Here is a 14,888-nt window from a genome sequence, read left to right as displayed (position 1 = left end):
ATAAAAAGATGTGTCACTCTTACTACAGATCTTCAGATATCCCACCTCCCCATTGGCCCAATATTGGTAATACATAAAGCAAAACTATGAGCAAATTCCTGCTGAAGGAAGATAAGTAGCTCTTTACCAGGGTTCATAAACTTCAGATTTCATAGCCAAATGTTACCAAACATATGCTTAGTAGCATTTAAAGTGCTACATCAAACATCAGTTTGGTTTCCAAAGGCTGATTATATAACATTTTGCTGCAACTAGGCAACATATTTTCAAACAGCAGAGCACGTTTTTATTGTTCTGTTTAGTGAACTACCAACTGAAATGGCTCTCTCATAATAAGAAGAAACTTTTTATTTTAATTTAATGCACTATTAAGCTTTTTATTAAGATATTATTAATCAACCCTGAGACTCTAAAAAGCAAAAACAGCAGATCTCTAAAACTGCAATTAAAGTTCTGTTTAATGTGGGAGCATTAATGGATGTTCATACTCTGTTGCTAACTGCTGAATATAAATAGCAGTATGTAGTTCAGGTTCCCTCCTGGGTATAACAGAACACCCCAAAATATGGATTCTCAAAGGACACTGGGACTCTAGAGTCATAAGGGCCCTATGTTTATGGGATTAAAAGAGTACTGTGGAGGAAAAGCTCAGCAGGTTATCAACTTTGCAGAATCTTCAAAACTGCATTTTTCTATAGGAATTGAATTGATTATCCAACCCAACAACAGAACAGCACAACGGTAATTCTGAACAATTTAAGCCACGACAATGCACACTTTTGGAAGGATAGCCAGAAATACCAGTATCAACACAGCACCATGCCTTTGTACTGTTTTATTGGTGGGGGAGGTGGGAAGAAATCTTCCCAGATAGAGAACACTATATTGAGAGTAATATACTTGGAAAGTTGGACAATTTCAAATCAACTCCATAAAATAATATGCCCAAATTCAAAACATACATTTTGTGCACCATATTCAGAAAGGACATTGGTATTCTGTACAGAATTGTTTATCCACTCCGCTACCATCACATGGTGAGCAAAATCTTCAGAAAACTTTAAACTTTACATCAAATAGTACTTCTGCTCACAATGCAAAACACGTCTCTTCCAAAGTACTCCCAACAGATACTTCAGATAACTTACATGAGTTCTGTGTTCTTGAAGAATTATATCACAGTTCTACAAGCTTTTCCAAGAACTCTCCTAGAAAGCAGAAAGTCATTTTAACTATTTACATCTACCAAAAGTACTCTCCTCTGATATCTTAAGTCACATTTCCCACTAACTTCAGGATGCTTCTTCTTTTCCATCTAAAATTTCATGTAAAAGAGATTAAAAAAAAAAACACGCATACACTTTACACAAGGAGAAATCTTCTATTTGGTCTTACACACTGAATCAAAAGGTACTTACACAATCCATAGAGATTAATAAGTATAGCTTCACAGAAAGGTAAAAGCCGCTGAGAATACCTCCTTCTAAAATCTGCCTGTGCTTCCCTCTGATATTTTACATGTGACTGTTTTCCTCATTTATGTGAGTATAAATGAAGCGCAATTCACCCAAAGGCAACAGAATTAAACTGGTGCAAAAGCAGAGGGGGAGTCCCTGTGGATCAAGTTCTCTTTAGAGTGTATATTGCACAGCTCCACCTGTTTTGATAAAAGCGAATGAGTTCCTGAAGGTAGACTGTGTGCCATATTATCAAATACCTCCTTATGTGTTAGAAAGTCACCTTTATAAAAATAAGAAGTATCGTTCCCTGAAAATAACTGGAAAGCAATGACATGAGTAATTTCAATAACAACAACTAATGAATGTTTCCTCCACTCCCTTGCAAGGTAAAAGCTTAGTGAGACCATCAAAATAAAAATTAGAAACAAGAATAAAATCCCATTCATAAACAAAATTCAGATTAAAAAGTAAGATGCATGGGATCATAAAACACCATGCCTTTTATTCTAGGTATCTACTTTCCCAGGAATTGACTATTGAATAAACTCTACCTCAGAATTAAAATGTCATTCTCATTTTTGCCTTGTTTTTGGGAATCGTTAGTACTGCTACATGTTGAAGGGTCAGCAAAGAGAAACAGGGGAAACATCGGGTACTCTGGCTGCCTATCCTTCTGCAGCTTCTCTGTGTTCACAGCACACACTAGAAAGCAGTAAAGAAAGGTGCTCCTGGTCTCGGTTTTACAATCAGTGACAATTCCAGCTGGAAGTAATCTTGGACCATACTGTTCACTCAAATAAATTATGGCTGAAGGCTGAAATAAGGTCTTGATACATTCAAAAAAAAAAAAAAAGTAGCTGTGAGGAAAGAATAACATGAAAAATATTATTAAATTACAAAGGACAGTTTAAAGTGATTGTTCTAATACAGGATGAATCCCTTGTCCCAGAGGTGAGTGTGGAAAGCGATCCAGTAACTTGATGACCTATAGGCATGAATCCTGAAATGGGCTCATGATTGGCGTACTTTTCATAATCTGGGCTGGATTTAAGGTGGTCTTAAATACTTCTAGGTTCTTTCCCCCAAAGTGTTCAAAAGTCAACATAATTTAAGGTATCATAAAACATGAAATATTTATATCTTTAAAACTTTAGCACAGTTTTATCTTTTTCTCCCCGACTGTTCCTCTATTTCATAAACTGACATCAGCAAAATCCTTCAGCTGAAGTGCACACAAGCTTTTTATTTCATCTATCATCTACCATTTACAAATAAAAAGGTTTTGAGAATATCTTGAGCTAAACAGTTTGGGTGGAGGAGGGAAATGACAACGTCAGCATCACAGATGAGATTGCAATCCAACAATGAGGAAGATAGCACAAAAAACCCTTGCCAATTGCTTTTTCCCCAGTAAAATGAGCAGATAGAACCACAGACCTGCAAAGAGTAATGAAAACAACCTACTGTGTCATCATTTTATGCAAGAAAGCAGGAGAGAGGGAAGATTAGCCTAAAACTCCTACAATAATATGGATTTTTTCAGCTGACAAAAGCAATACTATATAAAATCTTTTCTGTGCTTTATTTCTAATTACCTTTTATCCTTTAATGAACAAGAAAGTACTTGATCTTGAAAGTCCTTGTGCAGTCAAAACTCCCACTAAAATTAATGGGACGTTTTTTTCCAGACTAAGAGTTCTGAGATCAGGCCTTAAACTTAGCTTTTTAAAGGCATTCATTAATATAACTTTTTAGCTTTTCTTCTCCTTTTCCCTCAGAATCATATATTCAGAATCAGAGACACCAGAAAATATAATCATGTCTAAGGAAGGAAGCCTGCCATACTTTGCTAGCCTCAAACTTTTAGCAAAATTCCATACCTAAAACCCTAATTCTGAAAAACCTCATTTTCCTGGACAGTAAATTTTTTATTTTGACCTCATCACAGAGTGCATGTGGAGGTTAAGCTGTCTGCATTACACAATTGAATTGTGTATAAACTCTCTAATCAGGCAAATTTCTCTTCCTCACACAACTCATTACATAATTCTGACACTTCAGTGCCAAAAAGGAAAAATCAAATCCTTATTTGGATACTTCAGTAATCACCTCAATCTGCAGATTGTTCATCACTCATTTTCAAACAATGGCAATTCATATAGAGGGGGAAAAAAAGCAAGCAAAGAAGTTCTGGATTCAAAAGAATTTACTACCTTTTTGGCTGTAACACACCAGCATAATTACACCATCATAATTCTCATTTTCTCCCACTGAAACAGTACGGGAGGCTCTTACATAGAAATAAAAATAAAATACACCATAACCCATCAAATCAGGTAGTACTAACAACAGGGTCTTAAGAAAAACTACGAGACTTGTTTATGGCTGATCATTAATATAAGCCTTAGCAAGGGTAATTTCCTTTGTTCATCTCTACACTACAATGACACAGTAGCATATATATAAGAGAGCTGACGGGACAGCGAAGCATTTAATTGCTCATTTAGAGAGCCAGTGTACTGGCTGTACTGCTCAAACATACAGTCTAGAAATTGTATGGTTCTGCATGGCTTCTTACATAGGATTATACCTTTCTGTTAAGTGGCTGCAGTATCTGTGAAGATTCTGTACCATCACCTTCATTTATGAAGAATTCAAGATGAACTACTAACCTCTTAATTACGGTAAAGAGATAAAAGAGTCAACAGATGACAGAAAGAAGGAAAAATAAGTATGGTGGACTGATTTGCACTCAACACATTCATATACACACACATACATGCACAAAATAACTTCACAATAAGCACTTAACTGAAGAAGGAGCACCACCAGATAAGCCCTTGCCAACTTACTAGGTTCTTCTCTTTGCCAGCTGGCATGACTTAAATTATCTTCAGCATCCCTTTGCCTCCAGCTTGCCTTTATTTTTAAATGCTGTGCTTTAAAAGAGTTGAAAAACCACAGAAAAGTAAGAAATGAATAATTCCTAATGGTGATTGCTTGTCATGGGAGAAGAAAAAAACGAAAGTAAGAGCAACAGCTACAGCAGTTACAGACATGAGCAAATTTGCATTTTTTCAAAGGCACACAATCACATCACTAAAGGATGAAGTAAAACTTTAAAAGGCAGATTTTAATTTACTAAAAAAAAATGAAATTGAAGACTATAATGTTAGTGTTGGAACTGAAAGGTTCACAAGACATGCAATTATCTTCCTGTATGAGCAATTAAGTATGTTTTCAGAAAGACAAATGAATATTTTGTTAGGTAAAGAAGCCAAGCACATTTTTCACTGCTCATTTTTTAAACCTGCTCTAGAAGTTACCTGTACTGGTGTTAGTAGTGAATACAAAATACAAAAAAATTTGATGAGAGAAATGTTCTGAAGATGACAGAGAAATTGTACCCCACCAGAAGAAAGAGAAAGAGACTTCATAATCAAAGTTTGACTCTCAAAGCATGTGTGTTCCCTCATAAAATCTCTGTACCTGTAATATATTGCTCTACACTTCCAAAATTTTATTGTAAAGGTCATATCTCTTGATAACCACTGCTTCATGGACCTATATTCCCTGCTTTTGTTCCAGACATCTTTGTTAAATAAATCTCTGGTACTTGAGCAGTAACTGTTTAACTGAGATGTAAAAAGGAACTAACACTGAAAAGACAACGCAAACAGATCAGTAAGGTTACCTTCCATAGTCTACAGTGAATTCATTTCCCTCATCTATTTATCATCTACCTAATGTCAAATTTGCACTGACGTCCTGGTGTGAAACCATTTTACAGGTATAGAACTTTATCATGTGTATTACTGAATACATAATTACAATGGAAAAGTACGTATTTGGAACACAAAGACATATAGATGTTTTCCATACATAAGAAGAACATAACACAATTATTAATTCCCTTAGTATTTCTACCGCCTTGGTATTTCTACTACAGCATAACTCTTAGTGGCCAAAATGGGCCTGGACTGACATTTAATCACTGACAGTTTATAACTGGATTCAGCCATAAAAAAATGGTATTAACAGCCTATGCATGTCAAATTGTTGTGTCTTTTTGTTTCTTTAGGATTCCCTAAAATTATGCTCTGGGAATACCTCCATTTCATTGAGCACTTTGTCAAGGACAGAGGAAATGTGCTATGTGCTTTTTAGGAAAGACAGGCTAGGAAGGCGAGGTGGTGGAGTTGCTCTTTATGTGAGGGAGCAACTAGAATGCATGGAGCTCTACCTTGGGGTGGATGAAGAGCAAGTGGAGAGCCTATGGGTAAGGGTTAAAGGGCAGGGTAACATGGGTGACATTGTTGTGGGGGTTTACTCCAGGCCACCTGATCAGGAGAAAGTCATCGATGTGGCCTTCTACCGACAGCTGGAAGTAGCCTCACGATCACAGGCCCTGGTTCTCCTGGGAGACTTCCACCACCCTGACATCTGCTGGCAAGACAGCACAGCTAGGCACAAGCAGTCGAGGAGGTTCCTGCAGAGCACTGATGATAATTTCTTGACCCAGGTGGTGGAGACGCCAACGAGGAGAGGTGCAATGCTAGACCTTGTACTAACAAACAAAGAAGGTCTAGTTGGAGAGGTGAAGGTTGGGGGCAGCCTTGGCTGCAGTGACCATGAGATGGTGGAGTTCAGGATCCTACGAGGAGGAAGCAGGGCAATGAGTAGGATCACAACCCTGGACTTCAGGAGAGCTAACTTTGGCCTCTTCAGGGACCTACTTAGGGGAATCTCATGGGATAGGGCCCTAGAAGGAAGAGAGGTCCAAGAGAGCTGGTTAATATTCAGGCGTCACCTCCTCCAGGCTCAAGATCAGTGCATCCCTCTGAGTAAGAAAGCTAGCAAAGTGGGCAGGAGACCTGCCTGGATGAGCAAGGAACTCCTGGCCAAACTCCAACAGAAGAAGGAAGTCTACAGAATGTGGAAAAGGGGACAGGCCACTTGGGAGGAATACAGGGATGCTGTCAGAGTATGCAGGGATGCAACAAGGAAGGCTAAGGCCCCTTTGGAATTAAATCTGGCAAGGGATGTCAAGGACAACAAGAAGGGCTTCTTCAAATACATCAATAGCAAAAGGAAGCCTAGGGAAAACGCGGGCCCGCTGCTGAATGGGGCGGGTGCCCTGGTAACAAAGGATAGAGAGAAGGCAGAGTTACTGAATGCTGCCTTTGCTTCAGTCTTCACTGCTAAGGCCATTCCTCAGGAATTCCAGACCCTGGGGACAAGAGAGGAAGTCTGGAGAAAGGAGGACTCTCCCTTGGTGGAGGAGGATCAGGTTAGAGATCTTTTGTCCAAACTTGACATCCATAAATCCATGGTCCCTGATGGGATGCACCCGCGAGTGCTGAGGGAGCTGGCAGATGTTATCGCTAGGCCACTCTCCATCATCTTGGAAAGGTCCTGGAGGTCAGGAGAGGTGCCTGAGGACTGGAAGAAAGCCCATGTCATTCTAGGCTTCAAAAAGGGTAAGAAGGAGGAGGCAGGAAACTCCAGGCCTGTCAGCCTCACCTCCATCCCTGGAAAGGTGATGGAACAGCTCCTCCTGGAGGTCCTCACTAAGCATCTGGAGGGCAAGAAGGTGATCAGGAGTAGTCAGCATGGATTCACCAAAGGGAAATCATGCTTGACCAATCTGATAGCCTTCTATGACGGAATGACTGTCTGGGTAGAGGAGGGGAGAGCAGTGGATGTTGTTGATGTGGACTTCAGCAAGGCTTTTGACACTGTCTCCCATCACATCTTCCTAGGTAAACTGAGGAAGTGTGGGCTGGATGAGTGGAGAGTGAGGTGGATTGAGAACTGGCTGGATGGCCGAGCTCAGAGGGTTGGAATCACTGGCGCAGAGTCAAGCTGGAGGCCTGTAGCTAGTGGTGTCCCCCAGGGGTCAGTCCTGGGTCCAGTCTTGTTCAGTCCAGTCATGTTCATTGATGACCTGGAGGAAGGGACAGAGTGCACCCTCAGCAAGTTTGCTGATGATACTAAACTGGTAGGAGTGGCTGACACACCAGAAGACTGTGCTGCCCTTCAGAGGGACCTGGTCAGGCTGGAGAGGTGGGCGGAGAGGAACCTCATGAAGTTCAACAAAGGCAAGTGCAAGGTCCTGCCCCTGGGGAGGAATAATCCCATGCACCAGGACAGGCTGGGGGTTGACCTGCTGGAAAGTAGCTCTGCCGAGAAGGACCTGGGAGTGCTGGTGGACAACCAGTTAAACATGAGCCAGCAGTGTGCCCTTGTGGCCAAGAAGGCCAAGGGTCTCCTGGTGTTCCATTAGGCAGAGTGTTGCCAGCAGGTGGAGGGAGGTGATCCTGCCCCTCTCCTCAGCCCTGGTGAGGTCTCACCTGGAGTGCTGTGTCCAGTTCTGGGCTCCCCAGTACAAGAGAGACATGGCACTCCTGGAGAGAGTCCAGCAGAGGGCTACCAAGATGATTAGAGGGCTGGAGCATCTCTCCTATGAAGAAAGACTGCAAGAGCTGGGCCTGTTCAGCCTGGAGAAGAGAAGACTGAGAGGTGATCTGATCAATGTGTACAAGTATCTGCAGGGGGAGTGTCAAGAGGATGAGGCCAGTCTCTTCTCTGTGGTGCCCAGCAACAGGACAAGAGGCAATGGGCAGAAACTGCAGCACAGGAAGTTCCACCTGAACCTGAGAAAAAACTTCTTCACTGTGAGGGTGACAGAGCGCTGGACCAGGTTGCCCAGAGAGGTAGTGGAGTCTCCTTCGCTGGAGATATTCAAAACCCGTCTGGACGTGACCCTGGGAAATGTGCTCTAGAGTTCCCTGCTTGAGCAGGGAGGTTGGACTAGATGATCTCCAGAGGTCCCTTCCAACCTAAACGATTCTGTGATTCTGTGAAAGACATAGTCAAATAAGACAAAGAATAATGTGTGGTTCTTGATGGATGCCCATTATTTAGGCCTGTGTGCATTACTGCTACATGAAATAAATTGGTCGTTTAAACGTAGCTCAAAGTAGATGGGATTTATCTCTGAAAAGCCACAAATAAAATACTTATTGGAAACTCTAAGGCCAAAAGGTCAAAGATGCAGACCACTGCTTGACTAACAGTGACTGGCTCTTCAAGAATAGCATTGACAAACACTAGTGTGCAGCATGAAGAAGATTTTACGGCTGTTCATTGCACTTCATCTATTCTGTGGATACACAGTGACAATAGCAGATGCTAAAAGTCTATATACCACCTTTCAGTAGTGTGAAACTCTCTTAAAGTGAAACTACGGATGGATCAGTTATCTGGAAACACAGTAGCATCAGGCAGTAGATGGTTTCAGTAGCCGCAACATTTCATTTAGCAGACTATATGCAATAGGAAAAAGAAAAAAGACCTCACTTCTGATACTACATACTCTTCAGATACTTCCAAATTCTAAGATGACAGGTTTTTGGTTAAGTGAAATAGAAGCTTATCTTTCTAGAAGCAATACAATGTCTCTCCCACTTTTTCTCACAGGCAACACACTATGCTGCAGAGAGAACAATCCTTGACACCTCAGAAGTCGTCTGTAGTCTGGTGGGAAGACTCTTAGGCATGAAAAGCTCCATTTTACTAAACCTGCAAAGGTAGTTGTTATTCTGCTTTAAGATTGGCACAATGATTCAATGTATTAATTTTTTTCCTGAATTCACGCTTCAACTCCATCTTGTGAATGTTATAAGCTATAATCCATGCTGGGAATTAAAGTATACACTGAGACGTCCCGGTAATCATTTGCAGAGGTAGTAGAGTCAATCTCTCTTGTGAAGTGAACAAATTATGAAGCGAGCAGCAGCCTTCTGGTTGAGGAGGATGGACACAGATAATTATTGTTATCATTTAATGAAAATAAGAATAAACTTCTGATGATAGTCAGAAGACAATCATACAGAGTTTAGAGCAATTAGTTTATTTTTTCCCAATATAAAGAATAGTATAAAGCAATCCTTATGAAGACTATCAGGATATCAAAGAAATAAGGTAATGCTCGTAAAGAAGCTTCAGAAATTACCCTCATTACAATGCCTGAGTGATTGACTGAGCACTGTTAGTAACATTTCCCTTTCACAAACTGAAAAAACTATTTTGTTAAGATTTACATAAAGAACCTACATTGTTACAGACATTCCTATTCAATTATTCATATACCTTGTTTCTAGTAAGTCTAATCTTATTTTCTTTTCTGTCTAAATGTCATGAATTTTATCCTGGTACTTACACTGATGTTAATATTAGAAGGGGAGCAGAGGGTTGTGCTTAGGTTTCATACATTAGATACTGTGCTTAGGTTTAATATATTGCATATTTAATAATACAATTAACACAGCTGCCTTCCTAATCAGCTAAAGGTTGATTCACCGACCACTATGATGGCTTAAGTGATCTATGTTGATCCTACTGTCACCCATTATCTCTACATTAGGAAAAAGAAAAAAAGAAATGACACCTCCTCTATAGTGCTTCATCATAAACTTCACTACCCTCTTAAATAAACAATATTTTTCAATCTCATTAAAAATTCTCTAATTCTGCAGAACAAAAGATTAAAGTGAAAAGAGAGGTCAGGAAATAAATGTCATTTTTGCATTATTTTGGAAAGCTAGCATATTCCACTCAAAGAATAAGATAATAAACATTTATCATTAAGACAATGCCAAGCTGAACTCAAAGGTCAAAAATCTTGGCTCATTATACCAACCTACACTAGTTCTAACATTGCTAGCAGTTGATTTGAATCAGTGAGTATAACAATATAATGTAATTAGCAGTGGTAATATTAGCACAAATAGTATAAATAGTACTGCTCTACTACCTTTAAATCAGTTTTGTAAGCATGTTAATAATATACCATCAAGCATCAATACAAATCCTTGACAGCTTTCTGCAAAAAGATTGTGCACGTCTAAGCAATTTTCTTATAGACAGGTTTTCTTAGAAAATATGTTGTCAGTATTCCACTAGCTTAAGAGGGAGTGTATGCGTAAAAGAATCTGTGCTAAAGAAGTCTGACTGCTAGCCAAGAAAGCATATGTTCAATAGTCTATTTTTACTGCTGGCTGGGATAGGGTTATAGGTAACAAGCATCCAATGAATTTCTGCACTAAAAGACATCTAGCAGTTCACTGAACAGTTTTCTTCCCCCTTTGAGTCACACAAAACCTCATTTTAACAGTATTTTCGAAAGGGACTGTTGGAATGAAAACAGAGTAGATTAGTGGATAGGCCTAGACGTCTTAGGTCTGGTCAAAGTCCCTAACATCCAAAACAAAAAAATAAAATTCATTTATTTTTGCTAGGTTACCTACTATAATTTGAGGATTCCTGACTCCCTACAGTCAAGTGCTACATTATTGGCAAAAGTGGAAAAGCGATCTATCAGTCAGTTTTCTGACTTTTTTTTAAGCAGTTAATGCAATTGAACTGATCTGCAAAAGTATCCCTCCTTTTACTATAAATGGAATGTAGCATAATTGCTCTAACTTCCATATCTGACATTTTACTATAGAAAGATCTGCAGGATGAATCTCATCATTATTGTTCAAAGGTATTTTCCATATTGTTAGACAGTTTGCAGATTTGATTCACTTTCAATTTTGTGTAGCTATTAAATGAATAAGACATTTAGGTATGCCAATAGGTATCCTTAACATTATGGGATGATGATTATGAGGTTAGAGAAAAGACTGTTTTGTCATGTCAAATTATGCAGAGGTGGGAAACAAATTTTTCTCTAACCTCATTTTGAGAAACAGTCAAGCCATTTTAACCCCATTTTCTTCAAAATTTTTACACCTAGAGTAGACACCTTTCATGGAATATTGCAGTCCAAATTGTTATAATTTGTTTCCTGCAAGATACAACAGAAGATATTTTTTTTTGTTTGGAAAACACAAACAATGGATATAACTGATATAAATTTACACTCACATACAGGTAAACTAATATAGTGTCTCTGAAAGAAATTTCATTTTATGTGACTGTAATAAATGTTTTCCATGTTTCCATTTATCAATCTGATATCGCATGTATTCCTAATATTCACTAATTACACAACAGAGTCTTTTCCATCTATTCTATTGGTTCAGTTTTGGTTTGAAGAAGTGGGAAACAGGTTTTCTCTGCTGTATAATCAGAGAAACATTGGAAAATCTTGAAAAAAAAAAAAAAAAACAAACAAACCCTTGAAGGAAGGTGATGATCCAGGAGCTCCAGAAGCTCTTTGAAAAACCTGAGGCTTTTTAAGACTCACTAAAATTGCAGTCCAAGCTCTATTTGCAGAAAATCTCCTAAGAATGTCTTTGAATCGATTTGAAATTACAGACAACTTCCTTTTTTTTTTAAATCATGTGTTTGACAAAAAAAATTTTGGCGAAACTGTATCTTCCAACTGTCTGGGAGAAGAATACAGCAAACTCCCAGAGTGTTTCATGTTTCCTTCTGGAGAATCTAAATAGAAAACTAGTGAAAAGCTATTCTGCCCTCATTAGGCTCCAAGAAACACTATCAATACATTTATTTAAACTTGAAAATATTTTTCTTTGAATTTCACTTTCCCCTTTGTTTTCGTTCAGTCTTGCTTCTTACGAACTGCTTTATCATTTGAGAGATAATCCACACAATTCGTTAGAAGTGTTGCAAGCAGAAAACAGTTGAACAGAATTTACAGAAAGGCATGATTATTTACTGGTTAAAATATTCATGAATCTTTAGGTTAGACATGATTTCACTGGGATGAAATCTAAACACATTCTGAAGAGTTTACAGTTAAAAACTCCAGAGGCAGTCCAGTAAAAAGAAATGACTAATTCTTGAACAAATGGACTCCATGTTTTTTGGACAGGTGCTCTTCCACCCACTTGATATCCTTCCTACTAAAAAAAGATAACATGCTTTGGAATTGGGTTTTGAGTGTGAAGTTCAGCAAAAGTTATGTCTCTCATCACTCCACCCGATACCTCTATAACCATTTTACCTAAAGTTATTGCCTTTGGGTAACAGAACTTGCCACTTCTGCCCTTTAAATTATACTTCTTGAACAAATTTGGGAAACCAAGATAATGAAAAAGATGGGTGAACCAACCTAAACAGAATCCTTCCCTTGCTCCCTCCAGTACAGCTTGCTTCTCCTTACATAGGTAGAGCAGAGATGGAATCTGTTTCCACTTCTGGGACTGAGCTGAAATTTTATTACTGCTTTCCCTGTTTTGTTTTGATTTAACACTTTCACATTTTAAGTGGATTCTGCTTAAGAGTTATTAATACTTCACCGAGGCTTTCTGTGCGGAACAGAGATGTGATTTATTCAAAAAAATAAGCTAAAATAATCAGCTGTTTTTATTCTGAATGAATGGTCGTTAACGAAGTCATGGTTTCTGTGGTGAGGTAGTCCAGTTAGAGGCAAGGAAAAAATATCAGATTCCCCACCATCAACTTCCAATGATTGCTTAGACTGTCAGAATTGGAGATCTGTTATATCTTTCATTTCTATGGCAGCTGGCATGAAAATACAGAGAAATTAGATATGACTTTTCCTTCCTTTCTCTTTGCCCAAGATAATCATATAGGACTCGGTTTGACCAGGATGCTACTGTTTCAAGACTCAGTTTCAATTAAGTAGCCAGAATGAGCCTTTTCATTATTCTCAAGCTACTGAAAAAATATAAAAATAATTCACGTGAGTAGTCTATTATATTAACAACTTTCAAAAATATCAGTTATGCACGTTTCATATTACATTGACATTTAGTGTCCTATTGCAAATCCAATATTCCCTGATGTGATACAGAATCCTCTGATGTACTATAGCAGCTGATAATACAGCAACACATTTGAAGCTTTTATTAACTCTGAAATCCAACATGACTTGTTCATTATTTTCATAAAATTCAATATTATCTTAAGAAAATATTAGCACAGTGATGAATTCATAATCCATTTTACTATGACAACGACCTATGTCAGATTTTGCAATAGCAAAGCTAGGTTGTAGTTAGTGCTACAGTACAGCTCCTACATCTAATTACACATAAGCTTCTAAATTCTGAAATTAGGAAAAAAAAATTCAACCTAAAATGCAAACGTGTGCAAATGTGTTCTGTAGCAAAAGAAAATACCTCTATAAAGTTTGAAAGAAACTGTGAAAATCATGTTAGAATTTAAAGTTAGTGAGGAAAAATATGCAAAGTATTAATGCTTTTAATATATAAATATTGTCTAATACTTTTTACGAAAAATCATTTTGCTGCAGTAATATTGGACAAGCTTTACATAAGTTATAGGGATCATTCCTGTAACTGATTTTTCTCCCAAAACAAACTACACAAAAACTATCACAAATCTTTTTCCTTTAGATACCTTATATTTCAAGTGCTGCTTCATCCTATGTCATTTCTCCTTCATATGCATTATTTATTTATTTGCTTTTGGAGATGTAGGAGGAAGAAATCAAAGTGCTGGCCTCCATTTGATTGGGAGCTGAGTGGAACAGTTCCATAGGTGAAAGCAAAAGATCTTAAAATTTGAGCTAAAGATTCACATGAAAGCTTCCTGAGACTTTAAAAGCCCCTGTGAAGATGAGGTACAAAAGAGGAAGCCCCTCTTACCTTTAAAATTTTCTAGCAGGGTTTTCAAGCTAACCCCACTTGTTTACTCCTTCAGTGTTAAATTCATAATCTATATTAAGTCTATGACAGTAACTATGATAGAATCAATCAGACTTTATCTCAGTTGCAGAAATTAGGATAACTGTCTAGCTTCCAGGTCCAGGCATGTACAAAAACAAAATTCCTACAATGCCCATAGCATAAATGGGTGACATGGTTCAGACAATACCATCTCATCATATGCCTGCCTGGCAGATGGTTAAGTCCAACTAGGGGGCGGGGGAAAAACCTGCATACATATGAAAGAAGGGCATTATTCCATCTCCTAAAACAGGATTCCCAGGCCAGAACTGCAAAATGCTTTGCTGAGCACAGTTTTCCCATAGTTTAGACATAGCTTTGGCTCCTTGCTTAACTTGATCTGAGTTAACTAAAAAATAAATTAAAAACATGATCCAATTTGTTCTATGAAATACACAGAATGCAAATAGGAAAAGAAAAGACATACAAATGTGTGTCAGAACTTGCACCCCACTATCAGAAACGCTGACATCCCCTCTTCCAACATTCCCTCCCCTGCAGCTCTGGTTGCCTTCAGGACTGTACCTGGAGCCCAATTTCTTCTCAGCTCAGTCATTTCAGATAATTACAATTACTGGAACCTTCTCCTAAGTATTGCATACCACAGAGCTATAAACTCCAAAAGCATCAACATTTTCCAATGCTGTTCATAAACTCAACTCAAATCTGGGGAGATAAAAAAAATTATACAAATTTTTATTGTGCCCTGCCACAAAGCACCTCTATAATAAACAATGAT

The 14,888-nt window shown here is 38.4% G+C and overlaps 1 protein-coding gene across 6 annotated transcripts in view; it reads right to left on the bottom strand.

Annotated features, from left to right (window-relative positions):
- Positions 1–14,888, bottom strand: part of PCDH9 (protocadherin 9) — a 693,331-nt gene that overhangs the window by 390,566 nt on the left and 287,877 nt on the right. Inside the window, exon 3 of one of the 6 annotated variants that reach the window (XM_068929683.1) lies at positions 1,149–1,208. The exons of the other annotated variants lie outside the window; for them this stretch is intronic. Within the exon in view, the coding sequence (XP_068785784.1) occupies positions 1,185–1,208 (24 nt within the window). The 3' untranslated portion in view covers positions 1,149–1,184. The remainder of the gene's footprint in view (positions 1–1,148; positions 1,209–14,888) is intronic. 6 annotated transcript variants of the gene reach the window in all.

This window comes from Struthio camelus, chromosome 1 (genome assembly GCF_040807025.1).
Source record: "Struthio camelus isolate bStrCam1 chromosome 1, bStrCam1.hap1, whole genome shotgun sequence".
Classification (NCBI taxonomy): domain Eukaryota; kingdom Metazoa; phylum Chordata; class Aves; order Struthioniformes; family Struthionidae; genus Struthio; species Struthio camelus.
The sequence above is the reverse complement of the archived record's forward strand: the minus strand, read 5'-3'. Positions and strand labels throughout refer to the sequence as shown.